At 34.1% G+C, this 21554-nt stretch overlaps 1 protein-coding gene and 1 long non-coding RNA gene across 2 annotated transcripts; one reads left to right on the top strand and one right to left on the bottom strand.

The window, feature by feature from the left end:
- Positions 1 to 332: 332 nt before the first annotated feature.
- On the bottom strand, positions 333 to 7368 carry AcCoAS (acetyl coenzyme A synthase). Its single transcript, XM_081983915.1, has 10 exons — positions 7185 to 7368; positions 6399 to 6737; positions 4716 to 4911; positions 3537 to 3776; positions 2741 to 3049; positions 2416 to 2549; positions 1873 to 2062; positions 1630 to 1819; positions 1371 to 1574; positions 333 to 904 (listed from the first exon to the last, which is right to left on the bottom strand). Exons 2-10 carry the CDS (start codon positions 6710 to 6712, stop codon positions 663 to 665), a joined length of 2019 nt encoding a protein of 672 aa, XP_081840041.1. The 5' UTR covers positions 6713 to 6737; positions 7185 to 7368; the 3' UTR covers positions 333 to 662.
- A 10008-nt stretch (positions 7369 to 17376) lies between these two features.
- Positions 17377 to 19033, top strand: LOC145731820 (uncharacterized). The gene is made up of 2 exons (XR_014178883.1): positions 17377 to 18414; positions 18472 to 19033. It is a non-coding gene; the product is annotated as an uncharacterized LOC145731820 (long non-coding RNA).
- The last annotated feature ends 2521 nt before the right edge of the window (positions 19034 to 21554 follow it).

Below are 21554 nucleotides of genomic sequence, written 5' to 3'. Positions count from 1 at the left end.
TTTTCATGTTCTACTTGGTGGCAATTTTCAAAATATCATCATTTGTTCCATCAAAACGTGGAATAAGGAATCTAGTGTGTATGTCTGGATTCTCTCTCAATAAGTAGCTCATTACAATTACTCGTGTGTAATGGAAAATTGGATTCATATATGTGATCACCTACGAGAGAAGCTTAATTGTTTCCTGAACTTACCTTTCTGTCAATTGAAATTGTTGGCTGAAGTAGTTGGTAAAAGTGTACACGAAAGTATAAGAAAATCTTCTGGATTAGGTATTGTTGCAGAATAAGTAATTAACTTAAGGTCTTAAACATAACAAAAAAAAATGCCAATTGATAAAACTAAAGCACCTTGTATATATACACAACAGGACAATAAAAATCAACAAATCAACAACTGAATGATATGTATGATAGCTGAATTAAGGCTGAATCGTTTAGTACACAGTCTTATTTATTAGAGAGTATTAGGCTATGCAGTAGCAGTGTGGAATGTGATTTTACACACCTTACACTAATTATACATACAACTAAGCACTTATCTAACATTTGGTTACCCGTCAAAAAACATGATTTTATTTACATTTAAGGCAATGCCTTTTTGCTTCAGCAGACTGGCTGTTGTCTACTGATTATTATTAAAATATTTTTCTATGATTTCGTCTAAGCATTTGCTGGTCGGCTAGAGAACAGTTGTTCCACAACTGAACTATCGGCTAAAGTGCTGATATCGCCCACGTTTCGATCGTTAACAGCGATTTTCCTCAAAATTCTTCTCATGATTTTTCCGCTTCTGGTTTTTGGTAGAGCTGGAGCGTTTTGGATTATGTCGGGCTGCGCGAAAGGACCTATTCTGTCCCGTACGTGAGCTTTCAGCTCTTTGAGGAGGGTTTCGTCAAATTTACCTGAAAAATTTCAACAATTTAAGAGGATTTATTACAAAAGGATGGTTAGTTTAATCTCTTAGACAAAAGTCTAGTTACTCTATAATACAGGATGGCCCAACGCCTATTCTTGAAAGCAGGGAATGGAATTTTCAAGAGAAGTGTTGATAGAATGTGACAGAAGAAGCTGACTATGGCGGGTTCCTGTCACATTCTACAGGTCTTTCTCTTGATAATTCCCTTCCCTCATTTCAAGAATAGGCACCCTGGTAGATTTGTCAACATTGATTTATAGGGACACATGTTGTTCAGTAACATACTATTATCCAAGGTGATCCATTAAGAAGAAACACACTTTTGATTTTTAAATGGGAAACATACCCCCATTGACCATGTTTTAGAAGAGGTTACAGTTCTAGGTTCAATTCTGTTATAAAGTATACAAAATGAAAGAAGATTCAATTTGTAATTTATGATTTAGACTTACCAGTTTCAGTCAATGTTATAAAACAATATAAACATTCTCCTTTAACAGGATGTGGTTTGGCCACCACAGCAGCCTCAGCCACTCCATGATGTTCGGTAAGGACAGATTCGACTTCAGCCGTGGACATTAAGTGTCCAGACACGTTGAGCATGTCGTCCACTCGTCCAGTGACCCATAAATATCCATCAGCGTCACGTCTGGCTCCTGTTTTTGCATAACTTCTTATTAGAAGTCTTAAGGGACAAATTTAATAACTTGCCATCTCCAGTACAGTAATATCCAGGGAATTTAGAGAAGTAGGTCACTTCGTATCGATCGTGATTGCCGTAGAGCGTTCTCATCAAACCGGGCCAAGGCCTCGAAAACACCAAGTAACCTTCACCCTCGCCCTTAATTTCCTTGCCGCTTTCGTCTAATATTACGGGCTGCACCCCGAAGAAGGGGAAACCCTACACATTTGATCGTCAGTATTTTATTAAGCGTTACAAAACTTTAAAAATACCGCAGCTCCCGGCTTCATGGGTTGTGCTCCAGGTAGGGTAGTTAACACATGACCACCAGTTTCAGTTTGCCAGAAAGTGTCCACAATGGAACATTTCGAATGTCCTACTAATTTGTAGTACCACATCCAGGCTTCCGGATTAATAGGTTCACCGACAGATCCTAAAACTCTGAGTTGCGACAAATCGTGCCTGAAAAAATGTTTTTGTATAATTATGAAAGAAAGAATAAGGTTGCATACTATCAGAACAAGCAATATGAGACACGATGATGTGTATTACTCTGTGATCTGAAACTTTATACATTAGAATGTGTTGATTTGAAGTTGCTATTTAACAAACTAGACATGAGAAACATCATTACTGTACACTGTTATTATATTACTTCTTGGATAAAAAACTGATGTAGTATATCAAAGACAAGTACTTGTTACTATTTCATGTTTGTGATGCAAACATGTTTCTCCTCGTTTACTGTACTTTCTTATAAACAATTATTTATTGGTGGTCAAAGAATTTTTTTACATATTTAAAACTGAACTTACTTGGTGACTAAGTGGTCGTCAAACTTCATTAAAGCCCTGATGGCCGTTGGGGCTGTGTAAAATTGGGTCACCTTGTATTTGTCGATAACGGACCAGAATCTGTCGTTACCTGGGAAGAATGGCGTCCCTTCAAACTACGAAAAGACGAAAAAGCAGTATTTGAACATGTTTTACACAACTTTTTTAAAAAAGTTTTCATATTGTTTGATTCTTTTAAGGTTTGATTGGAAATCAATTATTTAGATTCTCTCCGTTGTTACTATTTGTATCGTTTTTAATTTAAATTTAAGAAAATCAATATGTTAATTTAAAACCATATCTTTACCAAAACTGAAGTTGCAGCATTCGCTAAAGGTCCATACACAACATAAGAATGACCGGTGATCCAACCAATATCTGCTGTACACCAATACACGTCGTTTGGTTTATAATCAAAAACGTATTTAAAAGTGGTGGCGGAGTATAGAAGGTATCCGGCGGTGGTGTGAACCACCCCTTTGGGTTTACCCGTCGATCCGCTGGTGTAGAGCATGAACAATGGATCTTCAGCCTTCATCCATTCAGGGTAGCAACTCGTGGATGCTTGTGGTACCACTTCTTGCCACCAAAGGTCACGACCTGGTGTCATAGGAGTCTGGAGGAAAAATTATGTTTAAACAATATGAATTTAACAAGTTCAGACTATTATTTGAAAAATGGTACTTTTAAAATAGGTACTTTTTACTCGGGTCATGGCTATTTCCGTAATTTTGAATAAACTTGAAAGATGTACTGCTAATATCATGAAGCAGAACTAATACATACTTGTAGAAAAATATTAACATTATGTGAATTTTGCCTTTACTTTTTGTCATATTGTAAACAGCATGTGACCTTTTTACTGACTATTGTAAAAAGTGCATCTGCTGTGATGCATAGTGAGTTTCAACCTAAAAACAAAATGTTATCTGTTCTTTTCAGAATGGATCAAGATACAAAATTTGTAAACAGTGTGGAATTTGCTATGACGTCTAATGATTACCAAAGTTCGTGATTTTATTTAAATATTCATTGACAAATTGTATTTTAGTAGACTGGTGAAAGTGACCTTTAAACTTACTAAAAAATAAACGTTCTATTACCTTATTCGTTTGTCGCGTTTGGGAACCACCTTTTGGTGAACTGACCCGTTCCAAATGGGATACAACAATGCAAGTTTCAACGTTATGACCCTCTTTAGAGCATTTGTCCATGGCATGGTCGCATATACTTTTAAGTTGGAGGAGTTTTTCTCCTCTCCACACTCCATCAGCTGTTACGACCACTCTGGCTTCACAATCCAAAATTCGTTCGGCGAATGAATCTGATGAAAATCCGGCAAACTGAAAAATGTATGTCAAATAATAACAAAAGTTTGCAGTAGAGGCACAAAAATTAAATCCTCGTGTAAACTATAATAATAAGGTGCATAATTTACATAGTCAATTGCACTCTTTCTACCTAGAACAACACAAAATAACATAGATAAGATCAAACAATGCACGTGACTTGGTGGAATTATTTTTAGTCTGGGGTCTCCTTTTGTTGTGCTTGATTTACATGATAAATTTCATATTTTTGGTAACTTTTCTCAAAAAAAAAGCTTTCCTCAAACATAATGTGCGGTTGGTTACAGGAAGACAATTGAAGGACACTTATCTACACAACAACTTTCACGTATATGGCGACCTCGGTTAAGAAATTCCTGGTCGTTAAACGCACCCAAATTAATTTTCCCTCAATTATCTATTACTGTTGGTAATTTTTTGATAGTGCAAAAGCAACATTAGGTTAAGTATTACCAGTTTTTGGGTGATAGATTAGTTGCAAAGTGGTTTAATTTCTGTTTAACTACTTTTACTGGAGGGTCAGTTCCAAATTAACTAAACTTGAAAGATTTTGACGCTACGCTAATGAATATATTAGCATAATTAATTAGATCAAGAAAAAACGATAATTATAGCCCCTATTTTGCCTAAAAGTTATTCAAAATATTTAGTAAAAACATGAGAAAAAAAACCTTCTTGACTGGGGTTGTAATTTTACTATAATCATTTTATAGAGTGATCAAATAAACAATCTGCACAAACCTACTGAAAATAGTAACTAATTCTTATGGAAAAAATTTTGAACAGTTGATTGACTGTTTTGATGTTCAAACCTCATTTTTTTTGGCTCGCTGGGTATTTTTAACCAAAGTACAATTTCTAGGCTTTTGTACTTTTTTTGGTTTATTTTTGAGTTACTTTAACAGGAGCTTGGTTAACTAAATTAATACTTACAACCAAAGAATGAATGGCTCCTATCCTGGTACAAGCCAACAATGTAATCACAGCCTCCAAAATCATGGGCATATAAACAGCCACCCGATCCCCTTTCTGCACCCCCCTGGATTTTAGCACATTGGCAAACCTGCACACCTCTTCCAGCAATTTTTTGTAGGTCAATCGGCTGTAATCATCTGGATGGTTACCTTCCCTGAATCAAGAAAATTATCTCTCAACATTCGAGTGGACAGTTGTTAAGATTAAACGAGCACGTGGTCAAGTTTTCAGACGATTTAAGTATCATCAGACAGCATGCGGCTGTTATCGATAAGATTCCACGAATCAAAGGGTCATATCGTGGTTTGCTTGATATTGGAATCCCCTTGTGATAAATGGATGACCAAAATTAACACAAGATTTATGTATAAATGTGACTCTTAAAGGTCATGATTGCAATCAGAAATTATATAATATAGGGTGATGTTTGTTGTGGGTAATCACGTGGTTCAGATAGCAATACAGAGCTTTGCTCCCTAAATTAACGAAGAAATACATAAATGATTGCATAAAACGTGCTACATTTGAATTTAACTTCCGCATTTGACTGAAAACCGTATATTATTGCCAGTTTAATAATCTTCATTACACCTAATTAAGTTGCAGGAAATTGCTGCGTTTACCAAAATGGTCATTCATATATTATGAAGTGTATATTTAAAAAAATTACAATCATTACAACTTTACTCAATGTCAAGGACTTATATTATTATGAAGTAAATGCTGGAGACTTGAAATTTTCTATTGTACCTCAATTGGTACTAGAACCAAAGTACTCAATGGTTACACGAGTAGCACAGAGTAATATCCAGTTTATAAGTAGTGATGCACGTGCCTGTCTCAATTAATAGCTAAGAGCCTGTAGAAACAACAAAAATGAAGAAAAAAAGAAGATCCAAAAATCCGTAAAAGCTGAAATTAAACATCGTTTTGCCTTTTGTGTGTAATTTGTATGCTTTGGCAAATATTTCTTTTTGACAACCATTTATTTTGCAGTCTTCTGTCTTCTAGTTTAAGAGAGAAATGACAGACGTACAGGAAAAATAATATATGTCATTTTGAATTGGCAGATGAGAGCTTTATGGACATTATTAAAGAGCAGACATACATGCTGTAGCGATGGAAGATTCAGAATAGGATCATATGGAGAATCACCCAGAATAGAAACTAAATTCTACAAAACAAAAGACCAAGACAGTAAAATTGCTTACATTAACACACAAGAACGATAATACTACAATACATTGAAAACGCTCTCATTTGAAGATGACCAAGTATTAAATAGTCTTGGTAACAGTCGTTGAAGACACTGATGAGATGGATGAAGTATGTGACACAAAAATGGATCAATATTACTAAAACACTAGAGGAAGAAAATTATCAGAAATTTATTTTTTAGAGAAAATGCCAAGAGAATAATAAATGTGGTAGAATAGTCTTAGCTACTGAACAGAAGATCAAGAAATGCAAAAATTATAAATAAATGAGAATGAAGGTTTTTAGGGACAGAACTATTAGAAAAAGACAAAAATTTAACTCAAATTTGGACAACCTCTGTGTAAAACTATGGCTGTAGAGAGATGTAATACATCTCCTATTTAGATTTACATTGAATTATTTATTTAAAAAGACAAAACTTACCAGTAATAAGCCACTTTATCACCATGTCCATTTCGCACATTCCTATCCAGCAAATTGTAGCTGATATTAGTGGTAGCGCCATCCAACCACTTATTAAAAATAGGCCCTTTGGTCAGGTCAAAGTTGTACCGGAAAAACTTGTCTTTTACAGGGGTTTCAAAATGAAATTGTTTGGCAATTTCCCCCCAGAATTCTTCAGGATTTTCTAGGGACTTTTGGTACATCTGTTGGTACTGTTGGTAAGAGTTGACGTGGGCGTTTTTGGCTATTGAAGGATGAGGATGGACCACATGATGACTTTCCTCGGAGGGCATTTTCACTTGGTGAACCACAAAAAACCTGAAAATTTGTTAAACAGCTTGTTAAATACCATAATGTTTTGCGTAAATAGTAATTTAGCTCAATTGAGAGATGCAAAAAGTATTAGACAATAGACGATTTCTGCGTTTAAAGGTTAAAATGTTTGTGAGTGTAACCTGTAGAGGGATATAACGTCATTAATTGATTTTTTTTATTTTTTTATAATAATTGTTTTTATGTAAATAAATTAATTTTGTTTGGTTTTTCAATAGTGCGACTTTTGTACAAATTTCACCAAAAAAAAAAACGGATTATTGACCTGAACTGAAACTATATAAGTTGAAAATGACTAGGTGTTTTTTGAAGACTAATAATTTATTAAGTGACCTAAAAATTTAACAGTAATTTTTTGATTTAGTTAGTAATTGAAATCCCCAAACAAACGCTAATCTATATGGCTAGGTTTAATGTAGTAAAGTAAAATACCTAGTAAAAAATCGAAAATAGTTGTTTTCACTATATCGCGTTATTGATACTCTATCCAAGTTTATAAAGTAATGAATTTATTCATTCATTCATGACCGAACACACCGATTTGACCGAATATTGGAACGCGGATATGAAGGTCGAAACACACTGCGTCGTACGTTGTATATTGGACGACTGATCGCGAAAACGCTATTCGTCCAGATTAAATCAAATTTTTGCCGCCTGCGCTTTCCAGGACAAGTTTTTGGTTCGATATTGCATTTACTAGGAGTGATCAAAAAGTTCAGAAGAACGACACAAAAATGTATTTAAAAACCCTTTATTCAACATTGAAGGTCTGAAAAATCAAAAAAAAGATTCCAGTGGCCAAATCTGGTGAACAGGGAGGCTAGGAGGCGACATTTTTTTGTGTAAAAGTTGTCAAAGTGGACTAATACAAATTGTATAACTTTACTGCAGTTTTGTATTTAGAGTGAAATTGTCACGTTTCTGGTGAAATTTGATTTGAGTAATACAAGGTCAATAAAGCTGTAATCTGGTCAAAACTGGAACCTTGTAACTGTCAAAATACAACCAGCAGTCACTAGTCCAGATTGTCTAATTTTAGTGCTTATGGTCAAATTATGACGTTTCAGGTGAAATGTGACTTGAATGATACGGGGTGGTCAAAACTAGATCAACCAAGCTGTAATTTGATCAAAACTGGAACTCTGTAGCTGTCAAAATAACTGAAACAGAAAAAGTCCTGGAACTTAATGATTCGCTTTCGTATATCAGATATTCATAGTTATTAAGGTTTCAAGTTAGTCAATAGTCAAAATCATCTGTCTCATTTAGTTGTTCTAAACGATTTATTCAACTTGTAGTGACAGTATCAGGCTACTCCAAAACTCAAGTAGAAGCTTGACGAAACGTGGCATAACTCGTTGTTTTGCTTGACAACGCAACTTTTCCTTGAAAATCAGATAAAATGATAATTCATTATGCAAAACTTGAACGAGTAAACGGACTAACGTATAGCACACCCTTCAAATCTCTGATACAAAGTGTTCTTTATAGGTTGGTGAACGATATATTACTTCGTTAAACCATAATAAATTAAAGGAAAAACCAAATAAACATTGATTTACTTAATAAAAGAGTTGTGTAATGTGTACAAAGATACATTATTAAACATCTAAATTAAATTTTGATATCACGTTAATCCACTAGTGTTCCAAGAAACTTTAACGTGTTATTGCATAATCGCCATCAAATTTAAACAGTCCAGCTGATAATAGAAATGTACACCATTTTATTAGACTATACAATTTGGTTGGTAAATCAAATGTAATACAAATATTTTACTTATACCAAACGACTTTCTGGTTTTAGCACTAATGGTTTGAAAACTTCCTGTTTTCCTTCCCATCTCTGCTAAAGAAATTTCTTGCACTGCAACCATATAAGTACTTGTTCTTCCAAAGTCTTCTTTATTCAAATGTAACTAAATAACACTCTTATACTGAAACCTGCTTTAAATATATTTTTTATGGTCCCTGAAAATGACCGTTTTTGAATATTCTAAACATTTGGCCATTTCATTATTAGATTTTTTTTTTATGGCAACAATGATTTAGGAGTGGAATTATTGAAACTGAAACCAGAAATGTAAAAGTACTTATGTACAAATGAAAACTTTCCATGATAGGGAAAACAAGTGTCAAACTTGTCATTGTTATTGTCAAACTTATCATGCATTCTAATGAGATAGTTTCTGAATGATTAAAAGTACATTAAACTTTATTTGAATTGATATTGGATTGTTGTACAATTAATTGAAAACTTAATTATTTTTGAATTTTCAGATTTTCCAATTTCTGAAAAGTGTTGTAAATTAACCTCAACACTTTTCAAAATAATATGAATTTTTAAAAAAATTTTCTTTATTATTAGAAGACTCTTTTGTTGAGGAATCCAATCTGATTCATGTATGTCTCTAATACATAGGTTTGGAAGTTGGATTTGATATCTTCAAGCCTGAAATCCTAAGAAGCAAGTTTGTTTTGATATCTTTGTTACTACTGCTTATCCTTTACCGAGTTTTTGTATTCTATATCTCTCTTGATCAATTTCCCAGTCATACTTCCAATTCTCTCTTGATTGATAAACGTTAGAATCATCAATTTTGGGATGATGATATCCAAAATCTTCTCATAGGAACAGTGTGGTTTATCTGCGTTCAAAATTCCTACAACTCTAACAACTTTCATCAAATAATTAAGAAGTTGAATAGATGAGCGTTTTTTTATTATTATTTTATCTTAGATTGCATTGGGGGGGAGAAGCTTCAGCCCTCCCCATATATCCGCCACTGTTTTGTTTTTTTACATATTATTTATTAAAATTTTTTTATTTCTCAATAAGTGCGTACATTATTTAATTGTACTAGTTTACATTTAGTTCTGTATCCATGAAAATTAATTAAATTTCACTCGATGGTTGTGATCGCCATCTATCCGACGCATATTAAAACTAATAATGAGACCTTCCTAGTACTAGCTGTAGTTTGTGGTTCTACATTGAAAACTAGTGCATGTAGATGGCGCCACATGTCATCAAATCCTATTTTTTAAATAAAATTGTATGTAGCTGTTAAGCATTTTGTTTTATGAACAATAAAATAAAATATTGATTTAAATTTCTTGTTTGTCATACCTACTGTACTTTTTTTTTTGTTTAATTGGTTTTATAAATTTACTTTTTTTATAATGTTTTTTTATGAATAATTTTGTCTGAATACATATTACAAATTTGACACTAAAATAGGTTAACAAGCGTTTTTCTTTGTGAGCCACTAAATGGCTAAGCGCGGGTATATGTACAGCATTGGTAGTTCATTATTTGTAACTTTATTTATTATATTATTTTATTTTTTAATTTTGTTTATATTATTTATTTTTTATCTTTACTTTGGGTATTTTTTACATAATGTTCGCCTGCCACGCGGGCGGCCTGGGTTCGATTCCCGGCCAATGCATACTTTTTTTTTAACTACTTAACTTTTTTTTTCCCTCAAAGTTTTCGCAAACTTATAGCATTTTAAATAAACGTAATCGGTCGTTACGAGAATACCGTAGGAATAATAAATAATAATAATACCTACTCGTTTAAACGCTTTATCTCTGAGAATCTCTCCAAAAATAATCGCAACGGATCAATTAAACCACAACTTAACGGTACACCGGCTCGATCTGTAAAACACCGGGCTAAATTTAATAACGAACAGAAAAATATCGTAAAAATCCACATTTTACGATCGTCAGCCCATACTACCAGCGAGGACCCACACACGATGAGAAAACGACCTTTTGGCGTGTTTAAATCGCAAACACCGGTTAAGGTGGCAACAATGTCCAAAACGAATTAAAATATTTCTTAGAACGTTCAGAATACCCACACGTACCTAAAAGCATATATAAATGGTACCCGCAACCATTCACATTTTGCACCGAGTGGAACCAGCTTCAAATGCGGAAAAGTCCATATCGGGCTTTCATTCACCGATAATTTTCTTTAAAACCGCCATTCATGTAAAAACAAAGCCTTTAAAGTTATACAGGGTGTATTTGGAAAAGTTTCCAACCATATAAAAGCGCTAATACTGCATTACGACGTGTAGTTTTCACAAGCAAAGTGGTTGTAAATTAACCGTGGTGACGCTGATAAGCTATTAGAGAAAGTAGTGGTTTCTACTTAAGTGAATTTTGCTAATTTACTGAGTCGTAAAACACCACATACTGAAGATGCCAAACCAGTAGGTATTTAAGGCTCTAAATCTGTGTGATTAGGAGGTGATTGTGCCTTTATAAATGCCTAAACACGGTTTATCATCGTAATACTACGTGAAACTGAATAGGAATATTCAAAAAGACATTCAATTGTATATTAGTATCAAGAACAGTAAGAAAGCTTTATTGGTCGAAGCTTCTATTTCTGTAAGTGAAGCTTTTACTACAGTAAGTGAAGGTTATCCAGCTCAAATGTTGCTAATCCCTGAAAACAGGGAGCAGGGCTCTATAGAATAGAACTTTTGATAGAATGTGACAGAAGACGCTGACATGGCAGATTTTTTATCATTTCTATCACATTCTGCATACTTTTTTCTTGGTGATTCCCTTACATAATTTCAAGAATACACACCCTGCAATAATGAATAAGGACGCAGGAGAAGCCTGATGGCATGGCAAAATAACGGTTAATTGAAGCCAGTTAAACATTTTTGAAGTTTTTGCATTACTTTAAAGGAAAAAAGGAACAAATTGGAACCTACAAGTAAAAGAGATAACTTTTGTAGAAAGAGCAAAATTTACCATAAACTTTGATCATGTGTCAGTATGTGGTGTTTGTAGAAAACAGAATTGAGCTATTTAGAAATACTATGCAGAATGATAATGATAATGTTTTGGAAGCAAAAGATCGTAAAAAGTATATTATTACTGTGAAAATATCAACAATATCCCATCTAGACGAGGTAGAATCTGTAGAGCAGTCTTCTTCTTCAGATACATACCCACAAATGGATGTTTGCTTCTCTGTCTGGCGCGGTGTGAAGACTGTATATCACGTAGTCCTCTTCATTTTCTGATGTTCCAAAGCATCATTTTTCTCTGCATTCTTCTTTTGCCCTCAATCTTCTACCCATGGTATTTCCCAAATAGGCCGTTTTTCTTTTCTTGTCCGCATTGTATATTCTCGTTTATCATTATCGCTGTCCATGGTACTTTTAGAATTCTGCGATGGAGCTACATTTCAAAAAACATCCAGTTTGTTGACACTGCTTATCTTCAGGGTCCCCGACCAGACATAGCATTCTATGAATCTTATCCTTAGGTCGATATCAAAGTCCGAACAGGCAAACACACTTCTAAACCTAAGGAATTCTTGTTGGGCTTGCTCAATTCGGCTTTTCATTTCTTTGTCCGATTTCCAGTCTTCGAAAAGCCATGTTCCCAAGAATTTGAATTTATCCACTGGTTGAATGTGAAATGCATTCAGGTTTCTGAAGATGATCATAATTTGGTATTGATGTTCAGACCCTACTGTGTTCTCCCACCATATTTACCATTTCTTATAGATCGGATTACAAAACAGTATCATCGGCATAACGGATTAAGCAATACCTCTCATTACACAAAATTAATAAGTGTCTACGAATCTGATTAAAAAGTTTATCAGTATACAGTGGCTAATGCTTGAAAACTTGAGAATCAATCTAAGATAATGGAAACATACCTGAAATATTGAAGTTACCTGACTCTTGTTATGGCTTAAAATCTTCCATTTCACCTAAAATTCTCGGGAAACTAAGAATTCAGAATTTCTTTATTTCTCAAAAAAAGACCTGTTCTAAGAACAATTTAAGCTTAACCTAACCTTAACCTAAGCTAATTTGGTAACAAATTCGACACTTTCAGAGTCTGTTCTGGAATCTGGTAAAATATAAAATTCTCATCAATTGTAGTTTATAGATAAGCAAACGCTTTATGCCTTAATTAGTTACTTAAATTAATTAACTGAATTAATATATTATTTTATTGTTTCACGTAGTTCAACCAGTACAAACAAAATTACGAGTTGTTGTAAATACAGTAAACAATAATGTTCGGCTAATATCTATCGTTCGTTTTACATAAATCATTAACTTTTTAAGTGTTACACCGGTACAGTTATTAAAATTTTTAATGCTTAAATACTGTTTATATTCAAATTAATTATCTAATTAGTTTCGTTGGATTAAAATCTAATTTGTAGATGTAGCAACCAAATTTATGATTTTGTTTATTGTTAGCTCATTGAAGTTTTCAACATCAAGAAAGCATACAGGGTGATTCACGCTGATGGTATATTAGAAGTATCTAGCTAACTTCAACATTTTCTGAGTTTTTAGAAACAGGGTGTTCCATTTGAAAATCAAAAGTTGGTGTTCTTTTTGGAGAGTTTGAACCCAACTTAGGATACACTCCAAATTTCACCAAAAAATATTGAGTCGTTCTCTAGTTAACTTCTAAAATACCACCACCCTGTATATTTGTGTAATAAACTATAACTGCATGATACACTGCAATTTCATGGATATAAACGAAATATCCACTGGCACCGAAATTAAATAAAACCAAAAAAAAAATGATTCGTTCGAAAAATGATATCTTTAATGTTTACTATCAGAATTTGCCTTCCTGTCTTATCATACCGAGTGTTCCGCAAACGATCCACAATATATCAAGATTACGTTTTGATTTATTTAGCTTAATGTACCTCTATGGCCGTTTTGCCGAACACCTACAAAGCCGCCTAACTGGCAACGGTCAGTATTAAATAATACGTGTATGGTTAATTTGCATAACGAAAAACTGATTTTATCTGAAAAAAAATCATAATATATTCTAATAATTCGAAACCAAGTGAGAATTCTAATTGTATTTATGTCTACGCCAACCAGTTAATAACGGTTTTGCAGGCGGAAATCGTGGATTTTCTAGACTTTCATGGTTCACTTCACGAGGTTTGATTGGATGTTCCAAAGTAAAATTGTTTTTACAAGGATTGTTTGTCCGCCCAAAGGCCAAAAATCCTAAAAATGCAAATTTGGCAACAGTAAAACTAGTCAAATTTAATACCGAAATTTAGCGCCAAAACCAGAACTGGTGGCAATAAATGTTTATTCATGATCCTGGTTCATGATTCGATAATTTTTTTCCGTCTTATTTATGATCGTGTTCTGAATTGATTTTGTGTTAATTTAAAAGATTTTCACCGAGTTCGGTTTATTCCGAAAAATACGACATAAACAAAGCTACTAGTTGACGCGAAGAATTTTAAATAACTTACAGTTATTAGTTGACAAAAATTAAACCAGATTACTTTAAATGAATTTTTAACTACAACAGCTATTCAGTTCTTCAAATCTAGAACTTAGGTACAGAAGTTTTCAAATTGTTGAAAAATTGAAGAAAGTTGAAAATAACATTAACCGAGTTGTCTCAATCCAAGACTGACTAAATCTTCGTCCTGATAATTGAAAAACTTTTTGACGATTTGATGGAAAAGTCAAAAAAATCATCAAATCATTGAAAATATCCTTTGGCAGTAACAATGTACTTGAAGCAATTCTAATGATTTTAAATTCTTGTACATCCTTGGCATTTTTTAAAAAATTGTCGTTTGACAAATTAAATTAAAAGAAACATTAGTAAACCTGCCATCCATATTAAAGATAAAATTATGAACCTGTTCCAGTCCATCTAAACGGGCGTTTCTCGCTTAAGGTACAAGTCGTATCTCGGAGATATCAACTAGCAATTAGGCAAGCAGCATTGCTACTAATTGAAAATAATGTGGACTTAGTGACAAACACTGCAGCACCTGTGTGTTTTTAAGCCCAAGCAGACAACATGTTTTATAATACTGTTGTATATGCCGATTGTAACTGCACAACAACAAAACAAACAGGTTATAACATCACATCTCACCGGCAAACAAATGAAGCTTTCGAAAAATAATAGCGCCCTGGGACGTTCAAAACGACATGATTAATTTGCTGCCGACTCCTGCTTTATTGTAACGGTTCACCTGAAACTCTAATCAACCAACGTTTCGAGCTATAAATTAGTGGTAGATTTAACAAATTCCTTTTCGCTCAAACTGATTTCCAGAATCGGAAAAAAACCCACCGGAAATATTCTTGGGGCGGCAATTAAATTACAACACATTCGTCAAAAAAAGAGGTATGCCACCGAAGAAGTAATGCGACCGAATTAAAAGTAATTGTGAACGGTGAAATGTTAATGAATATCGGCAGGTGAAGGGTGTACGAGAAAGTGGCTCAACGAGTCCAAATTACTCTTTGTACTTTAATTTTTAAAATTTTTTAACTAGAAAACACCATAACCTCTAGTCTTAATGGGCAAAACGACCAATTAACTACTAATTAACACAAAATTGAGCGATTATAGTCAACTCAGCCTTGATAGTGAAGTTATAGGCTAGAAACCGCCGTTAAGGCCGCCGAGACTTCCAGATCTAAACAACTGTTACTTTTCGTTTTTGCCTGTACCCTTGACCATATGTTGGCTACATCACCACCCAGTGATGACGGCATAACTAGCTAAAATATTTGTATACAAAATGTAAAATATTTATAAAACCACATTAAACTACGGATTTTTTAGTGATAATCAAACACTTTACACCGATTCTAGCTTATGTGGGTGGCTTGCAAAGCTTGTTTTGAAGCCCCCAAAACATAAATAAACGCCCATCTGAAGACTATTAGTAACTGTAATATTTAAACTAATATATTTTCCAGATTAACATTTATATATTCACCTTAAGGCATTAAAAAATAAGCTAAAAAGGTTTTAGTGGTCGTTGGGGATATAAATTCACATTTTTGTAATGTCAAACGTGTTAAATTATTACAATTTTTATAAATTTGTTTTTATTACTGACTGGTTATGATAAATTGATAATTGAAACCTCTAATTCATTTTGCAGGTTATCTTATGAACAGTTGAAACAAAGTTTATTTCTATTCTAAAAGGCTTGCAATAGCAGAAAGATACAAGTTTTATAGTTCAGTCCAATTGTGAAATAAGAGCATCAAGAGCTGTATTACATTACCTATTTTCAATTTTCTTTGTAATTTCGTTGCAAGTAAGTAAACTTTTTCCTTTTGTACAATTTGACAGCAATGAAGGAGTCTTACAGATGTCATTCTAATTTTGTTTGTTTTTGCGGTACAAAAATTAAAAACAATTATAGAAAAACATTTGACCTACAAACCAAAATAATTATTTCGTTCCTTATGGCAAACTTATATTGAATCGTGAATGCCAATTATTAAAATTCAATAACGAGGCAATCAGCCATAACCTCTCACCCCCTTGTCAGAATAACCTAAATTTATTACCCACTTTTAGGTAATTTTTTTAGTCTGCACCCCATTAAGTGCTATCCAATACCGGTTCTAATGGTATTATAGTAAAATTGAGGTTTTACGTTTAGACTATGGTTGCATTTTTTTTCAACCCCTAATTAATAACGTTGGGGTGATACACTCGGCTCGGTATTTTATTGATGGTAAATGGTACCGGCCTTTCCATATGTTGCTCCTTTGTTTAACGATATACGCACACGCCAAAAGGTAAATTAAGCGTGCCAACCCTGGGGGATGGTAGTATAATTAACCCTCTGCATTACAAATAAGGGGGTTTCGATTGTTTTGCGCTCGAGCGATTTGACTGATTACTATCTCTTGTTCTTCCGCAAGAGACGTAAATAGCAAAAGTAAAAAATGTCTCTAAAATAGCAAAGTTAAACAAAAATACACGATTGGTTTACGTTATAAATGCTTATGTTGTTAAGACATTACGTCAGATTGACATCAAATTACTTTTTGTCCAGTGAAATAAAAAAGTTGTCGTGTCGTGCTATAAAATGTGTTATTTGGCAACATTGCACTCGTGACTTGACTTTGAATCACTTGATTGGAAGATGCTGTCAACCATCAGACAGACATAGCCAATAAAACTGCTGAAAGTCGTCTACGTCATGTACGCGGCAAAACTGTCGATTTAAATTTATTTACGCATTTTCAAAGTCCTGTAAATAAACTACAAATTCCGACATTTCAGACTAAGCTTGGGATGAGTCCATTACGCATAGTTTTCAGTAACGTAATGACCATTTTTACGTACAGTTAACAACACCTAATACTTTTCTTGCTCTATCGACATCAGGTTATCGAATTATGCATTAAACAGTTTAATTTTACTTACGATTAGTAAAAATATAGTGTTTACTCTGAATTATCAATTATGTGAGTTTAGTGAATAAAATGTGACCGAAAACAAGACTTTACACTTGGTCGTAGGTAAAGTGTAGTACACACGGGCCCTAAAGCATGTTACGCACTTGCATACATACTCGCAACTTTTTCCATATCGTGCGTAAAATGCTTCTTACAGCACTAGTTATGTAATAAAAACTGGTTACTTTCTTTATAGTAAATTAGTAGTACTACTCGGTCAAACCGGAAAATAGACCCCGCAATAAATTACCAACATTATTTCTAAATAATATATAAATAAACATTAGCAATGTAAACAATTAATACTTCGATCGTTTGGATGATGGATTGTAAGGTAATTATGCGAAATGTTTGCTCTCTTTAGTCTAATGGCAAATTAAAAACGGCAATTAAAGACAATTTACGCCGATGGCCGTTAAGAAATATCTTTGAATATTTATTTACAGGTTACCTGTCCGGTTATTTAAGGCCGTTTATGGCAACATTGCGATCTTAAAACAAGTAAAGGTGTTAAATGTGTATGTAGCGGGAATGCGCGTTTCAATGCGGAGGCAATTTGCGTGCGATAAATCCGACATAAATAAGAGCAAACTTGTACCTACCACTATCTGGGTAATATCCATACCTACTGACAAGATTATTCAGTGTTGCCGATCCCTCTTAAATAACATTCTATGATTGCCAATATTGAGGCTAAAGCACTTCATAAAGAACACTCAATAGAGGCAACCCAGCTAACCCAAAAACCAGCAGTAACCCAGAGGTTTGTAAGAACCAAACCAAACATCCTAAAAGATTGCTTTGTGGTTCGTTTGATTAACTTTGAGTACTAGAGAAGTGATTTTTCCCAAATAATATAAAAACTTTGTACTTCAGCTAAACTAAAAAGAAGCAAACCTAAAATTGGGGATTATTGTGTAAAAACTCCTTTTCTTCGTTTCTAGTTGGATTTTCAGTCTCACCACACAAAAAAGGTTTGTTGGGTTGTCTCAACAAACATAGAACATATCTTCTTTTTCTTCCCATATTGCAAGAATTTTAGTGCTCAAGCCGTCTCTCGTAGCTTCATAGAAAACTCCCTACACTCTGACTACCATCACAATTCTCGTGCTCTCCCTTCCCATTTTTGCATTGACTGTTTCGTATTTTTAAAAGTACCCTAAGTCGTTTTTGACAGCCGACACTCAACACGTCATTATTCAACTGTCAAAAGAGGTGAAAAACGTCTTGAACTTTCAATAGAGTGGTACTACAACACCACGGAACAATCCAATTTCGTTGGGATGGAACAAACTGCAGAAGGTCCACAACTGTTGGTACACAACATGTTAGTTTTGGGCTCCCTTGTTTGATAAACGGGAACCACAGAAAACAAAAGTAATGTATAGGAAAAAGTGTGTGATCGGCAATATGGTATCGACTAGCAATTTATAGGAGCGGAGGCCAAAGAGAAGCAAAAACCAACTCAATTTCGAAGACCTGCAACTTTAGGTATGTCGAGTGGCACTCGGAGCGGTACCGAAACGGTCATTCTGAAGTAAATCCGCAAACAGTACCACCACGACGGGGTACCAAACCCATTACCTTTCCAAACACTCTCTTAATGAAGTGCAAAACATCTGTGCGCGCGGATATCATCATCGGGACCGAGAGGAGGATTGAGAATAGAACTTCAACTTTTACAATTTGCTCTCGAAATGGAATCGCGCGGTAAAAATGGTACTCGAAATGGTACTTGCCCGATGAATGGGTCCCGCACAGCTCGTCCTCGACGTGGTGTATTGTTAAATTTACGGTACCCTTATATTTCAAGCATCGTCCCGTTTACTTGACGATTCAATCCCATAACCAATCTGGATATTATTGCCAGATTTTATTTTGAAGCACTCCTCTTAAAATCTGGTCTATTCTGTGTAAAAACCTAACTTTACTAAAGAATTGTTAACTATTTTTTTTATTAATTATATATTATTTTCTTATCTATCTTCACAACAAAGATGCGCATCCTGACATGATAGTTAAAGTCTTGTTTAAATGGAATGAAGTTGTTTATCATCCGTAAATACAGTGAATAATAGGAAATAACTTTTTTACATTAAAAATATATTATGGTATGTTTGAGAAATGATATCTTGTTCAGATTATTAACCACTCCAAAGAAATCTCTAAAACAGCTGGATGAACTATTTTTGGAAGGACAATACACAATTTTTCTTATGAATCCATAAATACAAAATTGAAATTTGTAGTTCTCTACGAAGCTAAAATTCCCTTGACCATGTTTGACTCAATGAGAGACAGAATTTTCGTGCATTTTACATGTAGAAGTTATCAAAATTTACATCAGAAGTCACCAGTTTTCTTGTTAATTAACATCTTCTCACTAGTAAAATTGCAGAAGCAAATGTGATCTTGGAAAAAATGTATATAATCGAGCATTAAGCAGATGATTATTCCACATTATTACACCGACATCTCGGGGGAAAAAATCACTAATGAATTTATAAGTAACAGGATACGTAATTTCGATGCAAAACCCACCAATACAATGATAATTGTACGAAGACCCGCACCCATTAGCCAACGTTGACCGTTCAGAAAAATGGCTTTCTGCAGATTTTTAGATAAACCCGGCTTCGTTTAGATTTAACGAACACATATTCCCACGAAGGCGTTTCTTGTTTCCGAACAACGGTTGTTCCAGTGCGTAGACTTAACAGAGACGTCACTGATCATCAGCAATCAAAACCGTTTACGATAACATAAATATAAACTTTAACGACACCTAATAAATTTCAGGTGTGCCAACTGAATTGAAATGTCACATTCGATGTCAAATAACCATTTAACAAACTTTGTAAACAGCGCTTTAAAACTATAAAGCGGAACCAAATTGACGCCTGAGCTGTATATGCCAAAAACAGGTGAAATACAAAACTCTGCTAAAATGAAGACATTATTTTGTCGTTCTGCCAATAAAAGGTTTACTGTTGTTTTTATAGGTGCATTAAATATCGTATCTTTTACATTATCGGTAATTCTATGGGATGGTTTTATGCCTGAGTCGTAAACAAGTCCTGAATTACTTTAGTTTTTACAGCTAAATTATAATTTAGGGTAATCAGTAGATGTTTCAGTTTTGGTATGTTGTTATTGTTAAATAGAATTTGGACATATAAAGGATTTTTTTTTCTCCAATTAACGGCAGAAAAAAATCAATCACAACTTGGATCAAACGTAAAATTATCTTAATTTAGTTATCGGGGGTAATTGCACGTGCATAAAAATTACCGATAATTTTGCATGAAAACTTGTTATCTCTTAACTGCATGAGTTTATTGTCATATTTTTTTGGCGAAAGAGCCCGACACCGAAGGTGAAGGGCTTTTTTAGAAAAAAATATGAAAATGACCGAATGCAGTTTGAAAAGATAACAAGTTTGAACGCAGAATTATCAGGTCATTTTTAAGGCACGAATGTAATTTTGGGGAATATTTCCCGAATTCAGAAAATGTTTTGGTTTTGCTGCAACTATAGATTGCTCAATGGAGCTCAATGAACAAGTTCCAAACCGTTTATTAATTTTTGTTGACATCGAGTTTGACATTTTTTGGTTATAAAAAGTCAAAAAAATGCGCATGGACAACAATTAGTGTACTAGCAATAGGCTCTACAACAATGCAGTCGTTATAGATACGTACAGTGCAATTATCGAAATGCAATTATCACTTTAGAATGCAATTATCGGGGGTAATTGCACAAGTGCATAAAAATTACCGATAATTTTGCATGAAAACTTGTTATCTCTTAACTGCATGAGTTTATTGTCATATTTTTTTGGCGAAAGAGCCCGACACCGAAGGTGGAGTATTCAATGTAATTCCATATAATACAAACTTGTGTGGTCCCTTATTAACGGTCCAATTATAACAATTTCTAAAAAGTTATTTTCCCGAGCAATTAAAAATCGGCAGATTGGTCACGTTTACACACGAACGTCTTTGGCTAGTAGAAACGGTGCCGTCAAATTAAAACCGAATCATCATCATATCCAAACTGTAACGGTACCAAAATTAACGATGACGATAAAAAGGCAATATTTCATTAAAAGAATTTTCGACCATAAAGTTCCCGAATAACAGCGACGTTTACGGTCAAATATAAAAATATAGCTCTATTTGTCAACGTTTCTCATGAATATCTTATGATCGAGAGATATGTCGAATGTATTAGAGAACCTAAACTTTTACACGGCTCTAGCTTGTCAATATTCCCAACAAAGATATGCCATGTTAAGGGGTAGCTCAGATGGAAGAAAACTCAGAATTTTACAGGTAACCCACTTTATTTAAGAAATTGAGACAACAATTACAATGTTCTTACCCCCCGATTGCCAAGACGGCCTAGATCATGACGGTTTTGGGGAATAGAAATTATTCGCCTTCTTCAAGAGAACGTGCAGTTTGATCGAAAGTTTGTTGTTTGTATGCTCCGATCGAATCATTGGACCTTTCTTT

The sequence above is a fragment of the Ips typographus genome, linkage group LG7 (genome assembly GCF_016097725.1).
Source record: "Ips typographus isolate SLU linkage group LG7, UJ_Ityp_2.0, whole genome shotgun sequence".
In the NCBI taxonomy this organism is placed as follows: domain Eukaryota; kingdom Metazoa; phylum Arthropoda; class Insecta; order Coleoptera; family Curculionidae; genus Ips; species Ips typographus.
This window is presented reverse-complemented; position numbering and strand designations above follow the sequence as displayed.